Genomic DNA, 23,913 nt, shown 5'->3' with positions numbered 1-23,913 from the left:
AAACTGACTAACAAGGACCGTGGAAATGTTAACGCGCGTGCGTGGGCGCTCATCAGATACCTACGTGAAATAAAGTCAATGAAAACAAACCTTCTTGATAGACTATACAAGGTGAAATCACCTCTAAAACAAAATCCCCCTAAAACACACCAAACAGTCTGAAATCCTCACTGTTGACCATCTACACTGTTTATTTCATATTCTAAAGAAGCATGGCATACCATTTTTCCCACAACTGAGCATGTTTAATTGACAAGTTGATCATATGAGTCTTGAGAATCTATGATAATAATGTTGGTGCAGTAGTGCGTTACATCTGTATCTCAGTTAGGTTATATCTCCCTGCTGAAAAAACAAAAACAAACAAACAATAGAAACCTTCATAGCATGTGTAATGGTTTTAATGGTTATAATGAGAATTGTATTGGTTTTAATGGAAACTGTAATGGTCCCTGTGCTGTGGGTCTCTACTGGTAATTTGTTGCCTTTTATTGATTGCACGTAATATCTAGTGGATACCATTAAGAACCAATAATGGCCATGGTAATGGTTTTAATGGTTAGCTGATTTGGTTTGTAATGGTATTTGTAGTGGAATTCATTAGAATTTCTGTGATGGTTTCTTTTGTGGGTTTTTTTTTTTTGGTAAATCAGTTATATCTGTATATCAGTAGCTACATTCTCAGTACACTTACTTACCTCACGCTTTTTGAGGTCAGCATGAAGTAATGCTGACCTCATTCATGATTACATGAATGAAGTCATGTTATTTCTCCAAAGCAGTTCCACTAATGGTTTACTAACATAACTTTAGGCTTTCACTTATCAGGCAAATTCCAGTATACTGTTCCACATAGTAAAATCCCTAGTGTTGAATTAACACCCAGAGTGCTTATTTGAGTCCAGTGGACTTATATAAACCCTGTAGGGTGTAAATTCAACACTGTGGGTGTTAAATTAACACTGGTGATTTTGCTGTGCAATTAACCGACTTACTGTTTATTTCTGTGCAGTTATAATGCTGTTATAAGATGCGTAGTCATCCAGTTGTTAAACTATAATCTGCTAAGTAAATTATCGAAAGCAAAAACGACTTTGTTGAACAATCCTTTCGAATCAGGTGTTAAACTACTGAGAGCTTTGGTTTTGGTGTGAACAGCAGTTATAATTCGAAGGAGCTATAATTTGATGAACTTGTAAATCATGGTAAAGGATGGTTATAAATATTGACAATATTGATGTAATGCACTGCAATAGTCTACTGTCTAGTAAATACTTTAATTTCAAATGTGTGTGTGTGTGTGGGTGGGTGGGTGGGTGCTAAAATCAATCCTATGATGAAACAGCATTCATTAAAGTGTTATTTTGCTAGTTGAAAGGCTTTACTGTATTATGAAAAAAAAAATTCAGAAGATATTTTGATAACATATGGAAACATTGCCATTTTTGATTGTGGGTGATGGTGGAGGGGTGGGGATGGGTGGTTTTGGTACATGGTAAAGGGGAAGGTGATTATTGTACACACTTTTACAATACCGCCATCTAGTGTCCGACTTCTATATTTGCGTTATTTAATTTACCCAGTGTGGTCCTGAAGAACTGTCGTGCACATTTGAGTATTTTCCCTGCTCTAACACATCCACTTCAACACAGGAAGGGCTGATTATTAGCCGAGTCTGAATCAGGTGTGTAAGAGCAGAGACCTACAGCGGGCTCTCCAGGTCCAGTGTTGGGAACTTGAGTATTAGAGAATAAGTGTGAGCGAATAACCTTTATGTACTTCTTTCACATTTTACCAACGCTAACAATTATTCTCCACATTTTATGAAACAAACATTTCATGACAATAGTATTTTTCACACATGAAACCACTGTGATGACGGACAGGTAGGCCTATCTGAAGATATAGCAGTACGAACGGAAAGGGTGCTTGGCACGAGACCCCTGTGATCATGGACAGGTATCTGAAGATACAGCAGTATGAATGGAAAACCCCTGTCTATATATATATATATATATATATATATATATATATATATATATATATATATACATATACATATATATATATATATGTCTATGATAAACATGTCTGGAAGTTCAATACCTCTCAAATGAAGAAGACCAGGAACAGTTTATAACTTCATAAGAATGGTGAGTTTAAAATCTAAAGGTGCTAATTTTGAGTCTGGCATTTAATTAAAATCTACTGGAAGACAAACTCTGATTGAATAATAATAATAATAAAAAAAATTAATTCTTGTAACTTGTAATTCTTGTAACTTCTTGTAAGTTTCTTAGTTATTAAGACACAGTACTACAACATGAAATTGTTGAGTTCATCAACTGTATCAACTGTATTAAATATGTCATAGACAATAAAATATATTATTAAAAGAAAAGGGAGATGCATTGCCTAAAGCAATATTCCCAAAACGTCTATCTTCACCTCTGTCTATGATTGAAGTCAGGGATAAAACACTATAGGGCATATTTTTATAGTATTTCTGTTCTTCCTGATCTACATCACACACTAACGTAACTGGCTCCAATGATCTTAAGACTAGAACTTTTTTAACTAGAAACGTTTTTAGCACGTTTGTCTCGAACTTCCTGGGTTGGGTGTTCAAATCCCACCTCCACCCTGTGTGAGCGTGGAGTTTGCATGGTCTCTCCGTGCTTTGGGGGTTTAATCCACGTACTCCGGTTTCCTCCTCCAGTCCAAAGATGTGCATTGTAGGCTGATTGGCATCTCTACATTGTCTGCAGTGTGTGAATGTGTGTGTGATTGTGCCCTGTGATGGGTTGGCGCCTCGTCCAGGGTGTACCCCGACTTGTGCCCTGAGTTCCCTCTGTAAAAAAATAGGCCTCTATTTTTCTCCTCTCTCTTGAAGTTAATAAAACACAAAATGCAGCGTGTCATGAGAAGCCATTCGAACGAGTTCTAGATTAAATCTATGTTTTAGTCTATGAATAGATGTTTCAGGTACATTACGTATAGTATACAAGCTATTTATTATTATTTTTTGTATATTCAGCAGAACTAGGTACAGTAAATCCCCCTCCCGGGAGCCTCATTTATTGAACTTTGCTATGATTCTGTACTAAAATGCATCAAGGGTGAAAAACAGGATGTGGTTTTTTCTGTTTGTTTTTTTTTTTTTCCTCTCAAAATGCATGCTGGGTGCAAAAGATAATGCTCGTTTTGCCAATCCGTCAGCAGTTGGCTATAAAAAGCTCACCTGAGTTTTCATATTCTTTTCTTTACAGTGTGGTTTATGGTGTTTTTCAACTCTAGAACATTACTAGGCATAGCCTGTGCTTACAGGAAATCAAAAGTGCAAACTGGCAAGCAAGAGTCATTCTCAACATCTCAGTGTGTAGGCTGACAACATGTGCTAGGAATAAAGAGTTATGCGGCTGAGCTGACTTCTCTGGTTGTTATTTTAACAGCCCAAAGCTTAGAAAGAAATCAGATTTATAAAGTCGTGTGTGAGTAAGGATACGTCCAAGTCATCAGGAAATTGATGTCCTAGCCTCTCATCTCAGCTTCTTCGAATAACTATAGACACCCATCTATTTTCACTTTCATTTCATCAAAATAAAACAAAAATGCAATTCAGAAATAGTGTAAAATTGTGAAAGAATATGTTATCTGATGGTTTGATGTCTAGCATTAGTAATGAATACATACAGATGAAGAATCGTGTAAGGAAATACACCGATCAGCCATAACATTAAAACCGCCTGTCTAATATTGTGTAGGTCGTCCTTGTGCCACCAAAACAGCTCTGAATCATTGAGGCATGGACTCCACATGACCTCTGAAGGTGTGCTGTGGTATCTGGCACTAAGCCGTTAGCAGCAGATCCTTTAAGTCCTGTAAGTTGCGGTGTGAGGTGAGGCCTCCATGGATCAGACTTGTTTGTTCAGCACATCCTATAGACGTTCGATCAGACTGAGCTCTGGGGAATTTGGAGGCCGAGTCAAGACCTTGATCTCTTTGTCATGTTCCTCAAACTGTTCCTGAACAATTTTTGCAGTGTGTCAGAGGTCGCTGCTATTAGAGAATACCGTTGCCATGAAGGGGTGTACTTGATCTGCAGCAGTGTTGAGGTAGGTGGTACGTGTCAAAGTAACATCCACATGAATTCCAGGACCCAAGGTTTCCCAGAAGAACATTGCTCAGAGCATCACACCGCCTCCGCCGGTTTGCCTTCTTTCCCCAGGTAAGAGATGCACACGCACTTGGCCGTCCACATGATGAAAAAGAAAATTCATCAGACCAGGCCACCTTCTTCCATTGCTCCATGGTCCAGTTTTGATGCTCATGTGCCCGCTGTAGGCGCTATTGGTGGTAGATGGGGTCAGCATGGGCACTCTGACTGGTCATGTGGCTACGCAGCCCCATACTCAGCAAGATGTGATGCACTGTGTGTTCTGATACCTTTCCGAACCAGACACATTTATTCTGGACGTTTGACTGTCACACTTGTTTCTTCTTTTTGCAGCAAAACCCATCAACCTTCATTATGTTATATATTTTTTTTTTCTGAAAAGAAAATGCTGCTTTCTTTACTGACATACAATCATTTTTCTGTAAAATTCCATTTGAGACTGGAAAACTAATGCTGAGAAATCTAAAATGTTTTTGTCCTGACTTGATAATGTAGAAATCATAAAATAAAAATCTATAACTGTAAACTTGTACTAAAAAAAAAATAGGACGCCTAAGACTTTTGCACAGTACTGTACATCAGAGGTTTCCAAATTAGGCTTCGTGACCTCATGTGGGGTCACTTGATTTACAAACAGGGTCAGGAAGGAAACTCACAGTCTCCTCTTGTGTTTTATTAATTTATATTACAGATGAATATTATTAATATCACTCTAACTACTGGGAGTCACAGTGAAACAAGCCACAAGGAAGTTAGCAATAAAAATGGACACATTTTTCTGTCCCCCTACATCCACTTTCCTGACTACATCAAGTGACTCTGGCTCAGGGGAAAAAGAAGAGGAGAGATCAAGAAAACGAACGTGGAAATACGCCAAAACATTTATTTAAAATGGATTTACAAGTATAAATCTGTAAAAAAAAAAAAAAAAAAGAAAAGTAGTCAAGTGGTCAAGGTCTGGGGTCGCAGAAAATTCATAATTCATAATGTTTACACAGAAAGTTTGGGCGCTCCTGATTTACGCCATCGAATTCTTCTACCCGTTCAGCATTTCTGATAAGACAAAGTGAAGGGGAAATGTCGAACCTCTGCTGCCCTCTAAGCAACTGAAACACACTGAAACAAACACTTTCTTCTCATTTTATTTTTTCATACATTTTCAACATTCATTCACAAGAAGCCATCTCAGTCGAATAAATGCATCGAATTGATCTGGTCAGATGAAGCAGAATACGTGCCTTCTGATGCCAGTGAAACAATAACAGAATACCTTTCATTTACAGTTGTGTCGTGTGGTTTATAGAAAGTAAGTTGTTTACAGGAAAAGAACAACCCACATCAAATGCACTCTCTGTGCGATGTCGTTTCTATGCAAATGGAAAGTTCATCAAGAAATCCGAAACCGAATCAAGTCTTATAATCAAGCCAAGTTGATGTTTTGAGATATGTAAGACTGTACATACTGTACATGAAATACTGAGCAGTTTCACATCAGATCTTAGCCTAGTGTACTTTATTCTCATCTTGGAACAATGAGTGTGTTAGTAAATGACATTATTACTCACAACCCATTGAGTACTGTCAATATGAATAAACAGCCGGGACGAACTGAATGTGACAAAGGCTAAGATGGTTCTCGTAATTTCACTCCGTGGGCCTCACACGGTAAAGGATATAGCATAACCAAAGCTACTGTATATTACAGTTGAAGTGTTTATTCTGCTCCGGATTAACCAAATCTCCTATTTCAAGTTATTCTTACACAACAGGTATTTTGATGCAATTCAAACGCAGTGTTACACTGTATTAGCTGGACTAGAAAGAGCTGCTTCTTTTTATACAGAATTATTTCTAACCTCCGTATACGTGGAATATTATTACTCAAGCTAGTACATTTAATTCAGGTTTCATCTTATTTATTCCAGCACACACGAGGAGGAGAGTATTTCTCAACTTTTAACTGAATTTCAAGAGGTACAGTCAGTTACGACAGCACTACTTTATCGTGTACGGTTGCTTCAAATATGTAATAATACCGTACAGTCGTTTGTTTTTTTGTAGAGAGGATTTGTTTTTCACCTTTTAGAGGCTAACAAACCATCGGTTTTGTTATATCTCATAACTTTATGTCACATAAAATGACTTTTTCCCTTGGTATCTGGATATATGGGTTATCAAACTGTAACACATTGTGCATATACTCAGTCTTGGAGCGCCAAGCTTTGCATATTCTGCACTGTTAATCATCACGTTGTCAGGTCTGAGCACCAGTAAACCATTTGAATTCATTTGGCACATTGTGAAGTGACCTCCAGGTCTCATAACATGCAATGTAGACATAGAGGGACCTGCTCAACGCCCCAGTCCTGGTACATGAACTTTGATTTTTTATTACCATGCTGTAAAAAACCCCCCACATTTCTCAGGGTCCAAACAATGGAAATGAATAAATCAGGCATACTACAATATTTGTGCTTGGTCTAAAACACTGTTGTTCACGATCACATAGCAAAAGCAAGAATAAGGCAAAGGATCATGGTGTTATATTGTATATTCTCTGTAGTTCTGTGACCATCCACACAAGTGATACGACTCTAAAAATGGGCTGTGGAGAAAAAGAGTATTTTTATAAAGATGGGTAGCAACAACTGAGTTTGTTTTATATGTATTTGCTATTTATGTTGAAGTTAGGGGATGCAGAGAGTGTACATCTACAAAACTATGTTGTAATACATGGGACTGTCTGCTCCAGGTCAGGAAAATACTGTTCGGCGTTGTGTTTATGCTAAGACAGACTAGGTTGATATCATTTTTGGACCAAAATGAGTTCTGGCTCTACTCTGGTGAATATCATAAGCCCTTTTGGTGCTGCTCTAGCACTTCATGACCATGAAAACGGCAACAGAGAAAAAGAGTAAAAGAAATCAGTTTGTGATCAAACAAAATAACATAAACACTGGCAGGACTGCAAACCAGTCCAGTTTGGTCTCTTTCACCACACTGGCAGATCTGATATGCAGCTCTCCATAGTACTCCAACAATCTCCAGTATTCAGTAGAGAGAAATGTGAAAAGCTGAAATGGAGCCCACTCTCATGCATCATAAATACTTATAATTCATCCACTGTCCATCTCAACGATCTACAACTTTCCATGGAGCTTGTGGAAGCCCAAGCACTGAAAATGAAAATCAGTTAGCTAAATTAGATGAGCAAAAGGTAAAGGAACCTTAAAGGAATCTTTAGTCAATTACAATCTGTTTACTTTACGCATGGATCCTTCAAATGTTTCCCACTTCACTTGCCCTGAACCTTATATTTGCCTTTCTTTCCCATGCCAAGACAGTTGAGACAGCTGAGGCAGCCGATGCAGCGGTGGTAACCGCTGCTGATGCGTGACTGGCCCAGCTTGAAGGCCATGCTCATGATGGCCATGCCTGTGATGATGAAGAGGAAGGTCAGCATGAAAAACTTGGGGTGCTTGGGTACAATGTCACCAAAGCCAATGGTTGTGAGTGTTATGAAGCAGAAGTAGAAAGCATCGAACCAGTTTAAGTCCGTCTCCCACAGTGGAAGGATCAATGCCCAGCTCAGTATATAAGCAAAGACAACAAGCAGGATCAGCATGAATGGCACATTCAAACGCTCCATCTCTTGGCCGATGGTATTAAAGTCCCACATCTTGAAGCCCAAAGGCACAGGCGGCATCTGATTGAGCTGGGGGCAAGAGCACGTGCGCGTCAGAGGTCCGTTCTGACCAAACTTCTCCCGTGCGATGATGCGTTCAAAGATTGCAACATTTTTGAGAAACTGGATGGACCTTTGCTTAACAGATGACTGGGTGAGCATAACGTCACGGAGGTCCAGTGGTTTACTCATCGCTATGTCCTGACTGGAACCATAGATCCTGTTGTTGAGGGAGCGGTTTCCCCCGCTTCTACAGAGGCTCCACAGCTGAGAGAGAACATGTTTGCAGGAAGAGTGCAACCTTTGGTAACCATTGGAGACGAACATTGCCAGAATGTCACCAACATCTGAAATGACTAGCAGCATGAGTGGAATTCCCAGCATGGCATAGATGATACATGCTGCCCTTCCAGACCTAGTCACTGGGTAGATCTCTCCATAGCCTGAGACAGAAAGACGTGGTGGTTATTACAGAACAAAAAAAAACCTACAATATGTTTATGTACAGTCAAAAGTCTTACACACGTGCAAAGAATTGCTGTAAAGCAAAGATGCCTTCAGAAATAATGAAATTAAATGTTTCTACATAGAATAAAATATTATAACGAGCAGAAAACAGTAATAAACTAAACAAACTCAGTATTTGCTGTGACAACTCTTTGCTTTAAAAAAAAAAAAATCAGCAGTCTCGATGGGACAGACATGTTGTCATGTCAAATTCACATAGAGATTCTGTAAGAGGATGTACATCATGGAGGACGTATTTAAAGAATCGCAACTTTATGAAGGCTCAAACAGGGAGTGTTGATCCTTTCATTACAGTGCTTTAAGGGAATAAAAATAAGGTTAAACTCCAGTACTCCTCTTTTAAGTATGTTGGCATGTGTTGCTAGTTTTAGAGTCATTAGTGCATCAGGATTTGAGGAATAAAACTCCAGTTCTGCAGGCTAAGACCTGGTCGGTTAAGTGTTTAACACAACTCGTTCATTGAATCAGTAATGGATACAGTAGTAGAGAGTAATGTAGAGAGATACTGATAACGATGATGATTTTATAGGCCATCCCTGTTTAAAAAAAAAAACAAAACAATAAAAAAAACTCTTAGATTACACTTTACATACATTAAAGAAGGTTTTCTTCTCCACTGAATTGAATTCGATAACAAGGAAATAGTTTGCACTGAAGTTTTTAACCCTGGTATTAACCTCTGTGGTTGTGTCTGTACCAGTAAAGAGCTAATGAATGAACGAATGTGAGTTTACTTGCTTTTAGTTGTGCTCTCCTCTTCCTTCTGAGGTTTCTGCTACTTGCAAACGAAGCCGTTATGAGCTCTTAGTGACGGTGTTCGTCTGCCAATGCTACAAAATCAGATGGCAGATGTGTAATAGACTGGGGAAAATGCCGTATGGTGCTATCCCCTCAGGACAGTGATGAGAGCATTTCCAGTACTAAAGTGCTCTCTCTCTTCAGCAGCTACAACTGTATGTAGACTCTGATTATTACCGAGTGTAGGTGTCAGATGTTAGATAAGATGGAAAGGCTCAAGATGGCTCCTGTTTCATGGTCTAGTTTAATTTACAGTAGCATAAGGTTCTTTGTAAATGTAATTTATGTAATATAGTCTTTTCAGATAACTGTTATACTGATAATAATACTAAAGTTATTAGTTGTTTTTTTTAAAAAAAAAAAAAAAAAAGGAATTGTATCATCTTTATAGCTCCAAGGTCCCCGATTCAATCCTGAGCTTGTGTTACTGTCTGTGTGGAGTCTCTGTGCATGTTCTCCCCCTGGGTTTTCCTCCAGGTTCTCTGGTTTCCTCCCACCCATGACAACATGAAAACATGCCGGTAGGTGAACTGGCTACACTAAATTGCCCTTGTATGAGTGTATGAGGGCGTGAATTTGTGTGTATGGTTCACTGCAGTGCACTGGTGTGTGTTGACCAGAATAAAAAAATGACTGAAGATGAATGAAGGAATGTATGATGTTAAATTTGGCCTAATGTTACCGGATATTGTTAAAATCAGTTGCACTGAGCAGCTAGAGGTAATTAAACTGTCATGTCAGCCCCACCTGTAAAAATGGACATTTCCCAGAATCCTCCACTACAAGACTTTTTGAACCAGATTGTTTGAGTGATTGAGTTTGCTTTGTCTAGAATGAACCCTTGCATGCTTTTGACTTTAAATTTGGATTGATCTGCTTTGCCAGTAGACCTACAAATCCTTGTCTGTTCATGACCAATACAAAGTTCAATCAGAGCAATCATAACGAACAGTTACAGCATTACAGCTTTGGCGTCTCATCCAGGTTGTGTTCCTGCCTCACACCCAGTGTTCCCGGGACAGGCTGCCAGGATCCACCACCAGAATTAACAGTTAATGAAAACTGAGAGAGTAAATAGTGGCTTTTCTCCTTCTCATCCTCCAATAATCACTCGAAAAAACCTACCCTTAATGGACATCTGCAGCGCATGGCTAATGGATGAGGACATAAAATCCTGAGACGGAGCCAACTCAACCGGTGCACTTTCTCTGTCTTAAGATCAAAACCACAACTGCATTACAGTGGTGCTTGAAAGTTCGCGAACCCTTTAGAGTTTTCCATATTTCCGCATAAATACGACCTAAAACATCGTCAGATTTTCCTAAAAGAAGATAAGGAGAACCCAATTAAACAAACGAGACAAAAATATTATACTTGGTCATTATTTATCAAGAAAAATGATCCAATATTACATATCTGTGAGTGGCAAAAGTATATAAACCTCTAGCATTAGCATTTTCATTTGAGGTTGAAATTAGAGTCGGGTGTTTTCAATCAAAGTCTGATCTTAACAACACATGCTTGTGGAAGTGTATCATGGCACGAACAAAGGAGATTTCTGAGGATCTCAAAAAAAAAAAGAAAAAAAAGAGTTGTTGATGCTCATCAGGCGGGAAAAGGTTATAAAACCATCTCTAAAGAGTTTGGACTCCACCAATCCACAATCAGACAGATTGTGTACAAATGGAGGAAATTCAAGACTGTTCTTACCCTTCCCAAGAGTGATCAGCCAACAAAGATCACTCCAGACTTGTAATAGTCTGCCAGGTCACAAAGGAACCCATGGTAACTTCTAAGCAACTAAAGGCCTCTCTCATATTGGCTAATGTTCTTGAGTCCACCATCAGAAGAACACTGAACAACAATGGTGTGCATGGCAAGGGGTTGCAAGGAGAAAACAACTGCTCTCCGAAAAGAGCATTGCTGCCTGTCTGCAGTTCAAAGATCACACGGACAAGCCAGAAGGCTACTGGATAAATGATTTGTGGATAGATGAGGCCAAAATAGAACTTATTGGTTTAAATAAGAAGGGTTATGTTTGGAGAAAGGAAAACACTGCATTCCAGCGTAAGAACCTTATCCAGTCTGTGAAACATGATGGTGGTAGTATCATGGTTTGGTCCTGTTTTACTGCATCTGGGCCAGGATAACTTGCCATCATTGATGGAACAATGAATTCTGAATTATACCAGTGAATGTCAGGATATCTGTCCATGATATGAATCTCAAGAGGAAGTCGGGTCATGTATGAAGACAATGACCCTAAGCACACACGTCATTCTACCAAAGAATGGTCAAAGAAGAATAAAGTTTAGCAATGTTTTGGAATGTCAAAGTCAAAGTCCGGAACTTAATCCAGTAGAAAAATTGTGGAAGAACCTGAAGCAAGCAGTTCATGTGAGGAAACCCACCAACATCCCAGAGTCGAAGCTGTTCTGTACTGAAATTCCTCCAAGCCGATGTGCAGGACTGATCAACAGTTGCCAGAAACGTTTAGTTGTTGTTATTGCTGCACAAGAGGGTCACACCAGATACTGAAAGCCTAAGGTTCACATACTTTTGCCACTCACAGATATATAATATTGGATCATTTTCCTCAATAAATAAATGACCAAGTATAATAGTTTGTCTCATTTGTTTAACTGGGTTCTCGTTATCTACTTTTAGGACTTGTGTGAAAATCTGATGATGTTTTAGGTCATGTTTATGCAGAAATGTAGAAAATTCGAACGGGTTCTTAAACTTTCAAGCACCACTGTATGTGTGTTAGTCATATTGACAGAATGTAAGAAGAATTTCTTGTTTGACGTCATTAGCCTTCTTCATTCTTGGAACGTTTCCCTAAAAGCATCATAGTGTAAAATACATTTAAACCGACGTTTTTTTTGCTAAACTGTGTGCTACAATGGTGTGTGTGTGTGTGTGTGTGTGGTGATAAACTTCTCATAATGTGCATATGTCATGGGGAAGTCGCCAGTCTACAAGGTACACCTAATTGTTGTAACATTTTGTAGATATATAATTATTGTCTGTAGCCCACCTGCGGCTTGAAACAGTTTGGTCAGAGGTATCGTATAGTGTTCCTTTTCCACGGATGGATGTCGAAATGGAAGTCTGTACAAATCTATCACATCTGCATCTAATATTCAGATGGTGATGATTTGCATCAGGTGTGTCAGTTTATAGCAGAAATAGCACCGTAGCTGAGTCTTTGTTGGCTGAAGCCTCGGAGACATGCTTTTAAAATGATGCCCATCATGAGACACAGAGAAACAAACAGACCCAATGAGCGGCAAAGAAATGTAGATCAAGAGAGGGAGACAGACAGAGAAGTGGAGAGAGAGAGAGAGAGAAAAAGCAGACAGATATTACTGTTGATGCCATTGGAATGTATGAGGATTTGATTTGTGCTAATGAGGACAAGCTTAAGCTTTATGGCCGAGTTGAAATGTTATTAATGAACGTCAGAGTGTCCTCCAAAAGGTTTGCGCGGAGCATAAGACAGAACATTGGCTGTTTAGTAAAGGGTCACTAGATTGCTCGTGCGATAACAGTTCCATTGTAAGACCTTATAAATGATTAATCTTGTTTTATAAATCATCTGTGATTCTTCTGTGGTCATTTGAGCGTTGTGGGTGATAGAGTGTGGTACCTTTTGTCCGTAAATGCAAAAAGAGAGCGGGAGTTCATTTCGCTGATGTGGCAGATGACTAAGCACACACACCTTTTCTCGTAGCCCTTTGAGAAACCGCATGAGATTAACATTGCTACTCTCATCTAACCGCTTTACACAAAACTTTTTGCGCAATGAAAAAATAAACTGTATAGTGATTTTCAGTCCGATCTAGAGCTCTGAAATTCTCATTGTGGTTCAGGAAACAGCTGCATGGAAGTATATCAAGATGCAGTCTTTAAGATTCTGAATCTTGTGGCCAGAAAAGTGTACATAAGAGATCCGACCCCGTGGCCCATCGCTGGACCATCTGAGGCTGAGACCATGTCTGCATAGACTTTAAAATCAGATTCTCCAAATTGTCCCAGAGGCTTTGGACTGCCAGGTTCCCTCACATGAGACTCAACGAATACACAGCACAGTCAAAGAAAGTTCTCTGCTTTTCTTTACCAGTGCCAAAATAACAATTGTGTGGTCCTTCTTCTATAAACGAACAAATAACCTCAGGTGACAATGTCATGTATACGGAGCTTGACTACACTTCCCAGTAGCCATTGCGCCCCGCGGGAGCATGTCACCTGAACACTCACAGCTGTTCCACATCTTTTGTTTAATCAGCACTAGTATATAAGTTCCGTTTTGCATCGCTCACTCTGTCTTGCTTTTATCATTCTTTGCATTTATTTCGTCGTCTCGTTCGTGTTCATCTCCACGCCTCGTATTCAGAGCTTCATGTCTTTTTTATTAAAGCTTATCTGCACTCGTATCCGCCTCCTCATACTTTATATGACAAACAACAACAACAACAAAAAAAACAGACTTCAATGTGTAGTCATTTTTCCCCAAAAGGTAAACCAGCATTTAGACAACAGGTGGGAAAAAAATAAATAATAATAAAAAAGAAACGAAAGAGGGTGTACTTTCTTTTTCCCAGAACTGTAATTAAATCTTCTTAAGAAACTTTTCTTATTAATTGTTTTTATTATTATTATTGGTCTTATTATTGTTTTTTTTTTTTTGCATCACTCAGCCAACCTTTGAAGCAATTCCCTGTTTAATTTTTAAAGAATTCGATCAATATGGCTGATTCACTGTTTCACTTCCTTTCTTCTGTGATGCTTCCTCAAAGTAAATTTAATGAACGGGACTACATTCGAGTCAGTTTAGTACTAGTCACTAACCACTTTACCTCAAAAAAGGAACATCTCTCCTGTCCGTCTGTGAAAATATTAACGTATTGTCTTTCTACTGTTCCTGTGGTCGGCATGGTTACAGTATAAGTAGCCCTGCTTAGGCTCTGTGTGCTCATGATAGGCGATTATAACCAAAGTACACAATATACTGTGCAAATAAATCTCACTCTTAGAGCAAGAGAGAGAGAGCGAGAAGGAAAGAGTCTCAGATTGATCTAAAGCAGTTTAATGTAAAACTCAGATCAGACATTCAAAGACCGTTTGTTCTGACTGTACAGTGTGAAAAATTTCCCCTGTTGCATCTTATATGCGTTTTGTGCACGTGGTACTCCCTAACACATCGCTTCTTTTCTCTCTTGTCTCCAAAGGATGCATCATTGCATTTTAGTTAAAAACGGTGCAGCATTTACTCCACAATGAAACCTAATAAATGTCCAATTACAAGTCCCTCTATCAGATTTGGGGCATGGATGAGAGACTAATCAGAGATAGAGATCATCTCCAATCTATCAAGCACAAGCAAACGAAACAATGATGAAATAAACATTCTGATTTATTAAGTTATAAATGACGGCAAGATGACTGTACTGGGTATTCGGAGCCTTGTGCAACAAATCTTCTAACTTTTCCAGGACGTTATTCTCTTGCAATTTTGCAATGAAAAAAACTATTATTATCAAGATGGACACACGAGTGGGATTTCATGCCAGGATTCAGGGACTGATTAAAAGACTGTCTGTAAAGTGCCATAATATTGGCAACACTGCTATGTGTAATTGTACATGTATATATTGTATATATATATATATATATATATATATATTTGTATTTTATTGGAGTACAAATGCTGCCTTGTTTTAGCAGTGTTTACCTTCTCATTTTTCTTTTTTAACACACAAGTTTGGCAAAGCATGCACAGGAAAACAACAACAACAACAACAACAACAACAACAACAACGGCGACAGATTGAGATGGAGAGAATTTGAGTGTTCCCTCACCCACAGTGGTGAAGACGGTGCAGCAGAAGAAGAGCGAGCCATAAAAGGTCCACTTTTCATAACTCTGAAACCACACAGCTTGGTAGTCCGTTCTGATCTTCTGCTCTAAAGCCCCCACGAGAACCTCCTCAGACTCGTCTGGACATCCAACACAAGCTCAGTGTCGTTAAAACAAAACAAAACACGCTTTTAACATTCCTAGTTCATCGTTCTTAATTCGGTGAAACCAAACAGCAAAGCATCTAGAACTAAACAACAATGAAACTTTAGCACTAGAAGTGATCCCAGTGATGCAACAGCAATATGATCAACTTTCCCTGAAGCTGCTGGATAAAGGTTTCCTTAGTTTGCTCGTTAGACATTACATTCAGTGTAATGTAGCTTATAGGAGACTATAATGAGGTTCTATCAGGAGGGAAAAAAAAAAATGACATTCATTTTATTATTATTATTATTATTATTATTATTATTATTATCAGTAGTAGTAGTATAACTAACGAATTACTTAAATAACTCCAAATATAATGATATAATCACTTAATATCTTCTGAACATCTCGACAGGACAGAAACAGAGAGATTGCAGCTGTTATTAATGAATGGAATAAATAAAGTGGTATTCTACGTTCATACCGGAATGATTGCGCACGGTGGCGACGACTTGGCGCACGAAATTTCGGTATTCGTCCGTGTCGTTTCTGGAGCGTCCCTCGAGCACCTGGAAGAGGAGGGCACCGAGCACGGCGTAGCCGATGAGAGAGAGGATGAGCACGACGTGAGGAAAAAGCGCCCACATGCATTTCACCGCTGTCCGTCTGGACGCCGGGCGCGCGCGCCCCTCTTCCACAGACATCTTCTCGCGCTCAGCGTCTCCGTCCTCTACGTGTTATGCATGACAGCGTTCAGACGACTGACTTGTGGCGGGTTGCCAGATTGCTTGAATACACTCACGACCCACCCGAGTGCGTAAAAGCGTTATACCAAAGTCTTTTGCTATCCAACAGACAGAATGTGCTGCAAGTGGGCGTCGCCAAGCGCGCGTCCTCTCGAGACAATTGTTCTTCTGAATTAATAATCCGGCGTGTTAGTCAATTCTTGCGGAATGCACATTATGAATGATATCGTTTGCATTGAAGTGCAGGCTAAGTGCTGTGCATCTAGTGCACAATCCAAATGCAAAATGCAATAGTCTTCCAGTTGGACGTGGGGCTGTAACCCATTGACACTAGCTGTGCTTCAGGTATCCGTATCTCTATCTGTATTCGGATTTAAAACTAAATGATGAATGACCTAAACAGGATCTTTGAAAAATGAAAAATGAACCAGAAACACTAAGGAGAAGAAACAGAGGTCGAAATGTCTGCACTGTGAGCATGGTGTGTGAGGTCTGAATTCTGTCTGTGATCTCAGTTCCTCAATCTCAGCTACATCACTCCAGTTCATAATTAGTCTCAGCTAGAGATAAGCACAGAGACTCACGCGGTTATTATTATTTTTTTTGTTTTTCTATTCAATTTAGTTGGGTCTATTTTGCAAAATATAAACAAACCCGAAGCATAAATGTAAACCACCACAATTGAAAAGTTCGTGGACACCTGACCAGCCACCCATATGTGCGTTCTGAGCATCCCATCCCAGATTTAATCCCTTTTTTTCAGTTAAAATAACCTCCAATCTTCTGGGAAGGCTTTCCAATAGATTTGCAGAACACTCAAGTTCTTCCACTCCAACCTTGGCCAACCATGTCTCCGTGGAGCTCGCTTTGTGCACAGGGGCATTGTTATACCTGAACCGGTTTGGGCCTCTTAGTTTCAGCGAATGGAAATTGTAATCCTACAGCATACGAAGACATTCTATACAACTGTGTGCTTCCACCTTTGTGGCAACAGTTTGAGGAAGAACCACATATGAGTGTAATGGCCAGGTGTCCACATTACTGGCCATATAGTGTACTGTATATTCCCTCTACAGTCCCTGAATATATTATTTGAGTGGTGGTCCATTCTTAGAACGATAATGACACCGACACTAGTCGTACACTGGTAATGTGCTGGCACTGAATTTTACTGGCCTTGTTAGTCAGCCTTGTAGCTTGTAGGAGTGACACAGAAGTGATTAAACCACCACTTGATAAATGTGCACCACCAATACACCCACTACCATGTCACTGTCTTTGCTTTGCCAGGAAAAATCTACTTCCCAAATAATACCTTGGCAGCAGTGGTTTTACAGTGGTCCATTTCCATTTATGGATGTAGCAGTTGGAGCTTGCATACTGTGCAGAAAAACATGTAGGCTAAAATCGGTAAGTGTATACCGGCAAAGTGCACCTATGTATATACCAGGAGCACCTGATGAAAAGCCAATGCAAACTTTCATATGACTGTTCACGATAAAATCACCCATCCAAACATCTCTACAGCTGAACAATGTCATTCCATTTCCACATGGTATGTGAGCGCACACACACACACACACACACACAACTTCTTCATATATTTATAGCCGAGCTGCTGAATACAAGCTGCTCAGACAACTGTTGACCTGATTGAGTCAGAATGACCAGACTGGATTGTAAATTCATACAGCTACTGTATACTCTATTCAGAGTGTGGTTCACCATAACTGAGATGCATGTTAGTTATTATAATAAAGTAAATATAAAACAACCACGAAAGAAACAAAATGTGAGACGACAACAACAACAATACCCCCCCCCCCCCCCCACCAGAAAAAACCCCAGTGAGCTAAAAATGCATATAAAACTGAAACGCCTCTAAGACTCTAAGTGTGCAGTGGAATTTCTGAACTTTTGGGGCTCTTATACAAAACTGTATAAAAAAAAACCCTTTATTGTTATTCCACCTGCCTGTCCCCATCATATGACAGGAAGTGTGAGGGCTGACACCTGCTTCCTCTGAGACACATGAAGCCAGCCAACCTGCTCATGCAGTGTACCAACTTAGAGGAAAGCACTATCTGCCACTTTCTGCATATATGAGCTCAAAGATGGCCACAATTAGCTAGTGCCACTGTGATTAACAGGGGAGAGAGAGCGTACGCCATCCCTCTCACCAGGACAGCACAGCCAATTTTGTTCTCTTGGACTCCTCAGTGGCTGTGGTATTGTTGGAATTTGAGCTTGTGATCTCCAGACAATGGGGCAAACACCTTTCTGTTGCACCAATAGTGAGCCTGCAACAATCTTCTTTTAGCATCTCAATAAGCACACATGACGGCAATGGAACCAATGTTGTATATGTAAAATATTTCACCGCTACATTGTTACCGCTGTATTGTAAACAGAATGATACAATACAGTATATATATATATATATTTATAAATATAAATATATATACTCTGTTACAACCTTGTTTAAATCATTTACTACGAGTTAGAGATTCTAGGCTAGACAGCCACTTTACCACCTCGAACTTTAACTTTGCCACATTATATATCTGTCAGCCATTTGCTCATCACCAAAGTGACTAAAACAGCCTGAACACTCAAATCTGGCTATGCAAATAGGTGTAGAGTTTGTCCTGGACCATCATTGTGGCCCAAACAGAAACAGATCTGAATTACTTTCCACATTTTCCTCTTACCTTTTTACACTGTGAAGTAAAACCCACCACCCACCACTAGAAATCTGATCCACTGTTGGCCATAACTGTGTGTGCCTTGACTGTGCATTGAATTGTGGACCAGAGCTACTGTTGTCAGATAGAGAGTCCATTCTCAGCCTCAGCTAATGCAAAATAACACCGGTCATTAGCCGCACCCACTTCCCTTTCCCGCCATTACATATTTATACAAATAGCCACCAGTGATTATGGTTTTGAACACAACAGTTGTTCAAATGGTATCCAAAACTGTTTAACAATGTTATAAACAATACATATCCAGTATTCAAACAATTCTAGACCTGCTATTAGTGTATCTTCTAAATAAAACAGATGGCAAACATCTTTAACTGGCGGTTTTAAAAAGCACCACACAATCCAACCAAAAAGAAGCTCGACTGGGCGTGATACTGCCCAATCTGGCAACATTGGTAGAGTCTACTGACTGATTCATTGGGATACCACCTTTGCCCATCATTTGTAGGTCTACAAGCCACAGAGTCTTATACTGTACATGTGGGCCCTGTGTGTATTTTGTTTGTAGCTAAGTGATGGTGACTCGAGAGAATACTGGACAGATGGGCCATTAGTTTAACCATGAACATTAACCAGCTAGGGCTGCAGAATATGTGTTGTGATATTGGCATTAATGACATATGCATATGTTGTATATGCATTCTAACTGTGTACTCAGATGTGCGTTTGGATAAATAATGGTAATCATGCAATCCAACAAACCCCATCATTTTGGTCAAAATCAAATAGCGATCAGTTCCAAGACTACCCAAGAGCCACTGTTGGACAATTGAAAACCCTTAATCTTCCATACACAGCTGTTTTAAATGTATTCTGTCTCACTTTTGGTAGTGGAAACACACTCAAAAGTTCAATCCAGACTTCTTTATCCCTGCCCACAGACTCCAGCTCGTCCGGAGGGATCCCCGCATATTCCCAAGGCAACTGTGAAATTTAGTCCCTCTAGCAGGTCCTAGGTCTGCCACAGGGGCATCCATTTAAGATAACTGAACCACATCAACTGTCTTGTCCCATAGGTGCAGAAGCTTCACTTTTGAGCACCTCATTCTACCACGGAGAATAAGCTCTTCAACCCAGTGGACGAAACTCATTTCTGCTACTTATTCCCATTTCTGCTTTTTTTTTTTTAGTCATTACATTTAACTCAAATTTAAATCAATATGGAAAAAAGTATAAATACACGACAAATTACCAACATCTGTACTTTATTGCAATGCCAATAAAGTTGGTAATTGTAGCTCTGACATAGCTTTTTGCAGCATTGTGGTTCAATTTTGGCCCGTACTTCTAGGCAAATTGTCTTTAATTCCCCTAAGTTTAGCAGATGAGAATAATTCTCCTTGTCCTGGTACATCACTCCATTCATGCTTCCTTAGATGACAGGTAATGCCCCAGTAGCATTTGCAAAGAAGCAGTTCCATTTCATGATGCTCCCACCACCATGCTTCTCTGTGGGTATGGTGATCTTGGGATCATTCTTTCACAACCATTCTTTCCCCAAACATGACGAGCTGAATTATTGCCAAAGAGTTCTGTGTTTGTTTTGTCTCACATATTAGCAAGACAAAACAAATACTAGCATATGGGGTGGCTAAACAAAACAAATACTAGCATATGGGGTGGCTAAACAAAACAAATACTAGCATATGGGGCAGCTAAACAAAACAAATACTAGCTTATGGGGCGGCTGTGGCTCAGGCGGTTCGATTCCCGGCCCACATGACTCCACATACCGAAGTGTCCTTAGGCAAGACACTGAGCCTCAAGTTGCTCCTGATGGCAAGTTAGCGCCTTGAATGGCAGCTCTGCTACCATTGGTGTGAGTCTGTGAATGGGTGAATGAGACACAGTGTAAAGCGCTTTGGATAAAACTGCTATATAAGTGCACCATTTACCATATAACCTTGTGAAAAACAGGAGCATTTTGGCTTCCATGTTAGTCTACAAAGTGGTGGACCGAAAACTTTCTTACAATCTTTTGTGACAGTCGGGGGAATTTGATGGAAAAAAAAGAAAAACCCAAAGCACTCGCACAGCAGTCTCTCCATTGCATTCTCGAAGGCTTTCCTGTCTGAATCAGACAGGCAACACTGCAGTGTGATTATAAAGTTTAAATGATTACGCTTTTATATTTATAATGTTTTGCTACATTGAAAATGGAAATCTACGGCACATATTAAGACAATGCTTATGTACAGTTGATTATTTTTCCTCTTATAGAAATTCACCAACAACTACAACTTTTTATTTACATCCCCTGGCAAAAATTATGGACTCGCCACACTTAGAAGATGCTCGACCGGCTTTTTCACTTCGTAGCAAATAAACCAATCACAGATATGACAGATATGAACATTCTGGCTTCGTGAAACATACCTCGAACCAATTAAATCAAATTTTAATTAATGGCATTTTTCCTCCAGACCAAATAGTGGAAAAATGTATGGAATCACTCAACGTTGGGGGTTGTATTCATTAATGACACCTTGTACATTTGAACTGTTTATAGACTGCAAAACTGCTTGTCAAGTTCACACACTCCATTTGTCAAGCTCTCTCTCTTTTTCATGTTGCTCCTGTTTTCATGGACAGGATATCAGAGAAGACTAGAGGTAATATCTCTGTTATTTGACGCTGCTATCTTCCTGGCATCATCCAACGTGGACCTCTGATTCGCACTTGAACTTTTCCTGATGGAGTGTAACTCAGCTGGCTTGATAATACTTCAAAAGAAATTAGTTCCAAAGAAATTGCTGTCTCCTGGAAGGGATTGTGATTACTATAGCTTGCCTCTAGTAGAAGTGTTTAAAAACCTTCAGATCTTATTCAGATCAAATTGCCTGCCAAATGTTTTAATATCATTAGTTGGAATACATCTTCATAATGGTCTGTGGTAGGGGACCTTTCACTAAACCCCAAGAAACTTCCAAAACACACAAAGCCCAAACTAGGAGAGGCGTTTTACAATGCTGCTCCTGCTCTGGCACTTTACAGCCCTCTTTCTATTCTTGGCTAATAGAACGCTCCTAGTCAAAGCTGATTTGTTGTGTCGACGGGAACTTCGCCTGCTTAGTGTCCAGCGTGTAAATATTTATGTGAAGGCGCTCCAAGGCATTCGCATCATGCCTTTTAGAACAAGGGTGATGTCATCACATTCGGCTTGGAACAACTAAGGGAACCTTTTAAGCTAAAGAATCAGTAAAGAATTATATTTTGTTTATACAGATTTTGCGATGTTTGGCTTGCGTAGAAGTATCTACGCCGTGTGCAGGATAGACTGTGAAATATCACAGCGTTTCCCAGTCCTGCTCCTGGAGTCATCCTGCTCATATTATTGTTTTCCCTTTACTAGTACACCTGACTCATTCTACAGTACACTCCGTATGGTGCGTGTCTTGCGTATGTAGAATGTAAACCGCAGCTTAAATCTGAAATGATGCGCATTCCGACACAAAGTTTAGTCTGAAAAGACATTTATTTATTTATTTATTTATTTATTTATGATAGGTTAATGCAGACCAGTGTTTAAAGGAGCCCCACTTATTTAGTTATAAAAAAAAGTTTAGTACAAAAAAAAAAAAAAAAAAAAAAAAAGCAGCTGCATGTAGAATAGTATGTAATATATCACATGTGGAGAATACCAAACTGAGTAGTACAGGTTTCATCAAAATGTTGTTATTTTGTTTTAGACACAAGGCATTATGTCCATCAGCTATGCGAGTAGATGAAGGATATAATGACTTATGAAGCTTTACGAGATTAAAACAGTTGCTATTCATAGATGTTTACAGCATAACATGCATACTGTTTAAAGATATGTTTACAAAAGGCTTTACAAGGCCAATGAAACTGACACAAGGATACAAGGAAAGCAAAAATATATGATGGAATATGTAAGGAAACCAGCACATCCCAAATCGTTTTAATTCCTCTAATACTGCAACAACTTGCCAACACTAATTTTATTATTTATTGATTAAATAACGACACAAGGGCGCACGGTGGCTTAGTGGTCAGCCTCACACCTCCAGGGTCGGGGGTTCGATTCCCACCGTGGCCCTGTGTGTGCGGAGTTTGCATGTTCTCCCCGTGCTGAGGGGGTTTCCTCCGGGTACTCCGGTTTCCTCCCCCAGTCCAAAGACATGCACGGTAGGCTGACTGGCGTGTCTAAAGTGTCCGTAGTGTATGAACGGGTGTGTGAGTGTGTATGTGAGTGTGCCCTGTGATGGATTGGCACCCTGTCCAGGGTGTACCCCGCCTTGTGCCCGATGCTCCCTGGGATAGGCTCCAGGTTCCCCGTGACCCTGAAAAGGATAAGCGGTATAGAAGATGGATGGATGGATGGATGGATGGATAACGACACATTATACTGTATATATTTTTATCTTTGCCGTTTTTTATAGTTACATTTTATCTCATGGACCGTCCATGAAACAAGTTAGTTCCTGTTATCACTTGCATTATAGCAGCTATTAACACCTAATAACTACCGTCACCAGCCCCTCGTTTTTCCTCTCTCTATTTCTTGTTAATAAGGCAAAAACGATTGCAGCTTTTCATGTCACCAACGAACCCACAAAGCGCACGTAAGGCTGGTGCCTTACTGGAGTACTGCTCTCCGTGGACAAAGGACTCTTACGAAAATTAACATTTGAACTCTCTCCCACAGAATTAGCATCTTCATCCGAGATAGCACATCACACTGAGCAGAAACTGGAAGATCACACCTCACGATTGTTCTTCTACATTGCTCCCTTATCTTTCTCCCCATACCGTTCTCTCACTCGGTGTTGAGATCACCTTGAACTCATTAGATAGTATGTTTAATGTGAATAAGAAGAATACATGTTTAGTATCATTCAAAAGGTCTCAGTGCATCTGGAAAAATGGTCTCATTCCCTCAGCAGCAGTTCAAATCACTATTAAGATCTATAAAACGTAGAAACATGTTGCATGCCGTTGAAGGCATACCCTCACAAGGTCCCTCAGACAAATCAACTCCTGTATGTAAATAAGTTACATCCCCCTTCCACAGCCATCGAAGACCCATTCAATCACAAATGCCAACTGACCCCCTGAATAGTGGATCCAAATTCCAATTATAATCACAAACAACGCCATTTTGTGGACCTACAGAGTATCTGGGTATTTAGGGAGAGCTGGCAAAAGATTCAGGGAACCTGTAGACAGATCTCCTGCAC

At 39.7% G+C, this 23,913-nt stretch overlaps 1 protein-coding gene across 1 annotated transcript; it reads right to left on the bottom strand.

The window, feature by feature from the left end:
• Positions 1-4,487: 4,487 nt before the first annotated feature.
• Positions 4,488-15,911, bottom strand: kcnk18 (potassium channel, subfamily K, member 18). Its single transcript, XM_053633447.1, has 3 exons — positions 15,686-15,911; positions 15,054-15,191; positions 4,488-8,305 (listed from the first exon to the last, which is right to left on the bottom strand). Exons 1-3 carry the CDS (start codon positions 15,903-15,905, stop codon positions 7,473-7,475), a joined length of 1,191 nt encoding a protein of 396 aa, XP_053489422.1. The 5' UTR covers positions 15,906-15,911; the 3' UTR covers positions 4,488-7,472.
• Positions 15,912-23,913: the final 8,002 nt, after the last annotated feature.

This window comes from Ictalurus furcatus, chromosome 9, assembly GCF_023375685.1.
Source record: "Ictalurus furcatus strain D&B chromosome 9, Billie_1.0, whole genome shotgun sequence".
Classification (NCBI taxonomy): domain Eukaryota; kingdom Metazoa; phylum Chordata; class Actinopteri; order Siluriformes; family Ictaluridae; genus Ictalurus; species Ictalurus furcatus.
The sequence above is the reverse complement of the archived record's forward strand: the minus strand, read 5'-3'. Positions and strand labels throughout refer to the sequence as shown.

Coding starts and splice junctions, on each gene's coding strand:
- kcnk18 (XM_053633447.1), bottom strand. CDS start 15,905: ATGTCTGTGGAAGAGGGGCGCGCGCGCCCGGCGTCCAGACGGACAGCG. Junction 15,192..15,685: donor CACCGTGCGCAATCATTCCG/GTATGAACGTAG, acceptor TTGGATGTCCAG/ACGAGTCTGAGGAGGTTCTC. Junction 8,306..15,053: donor CACCGTCTTCACCACTGTGG/GTGAGGGAACAC, acceptor TTTCTGTCTCAG/GCTATGGAGAGATCTACCCA.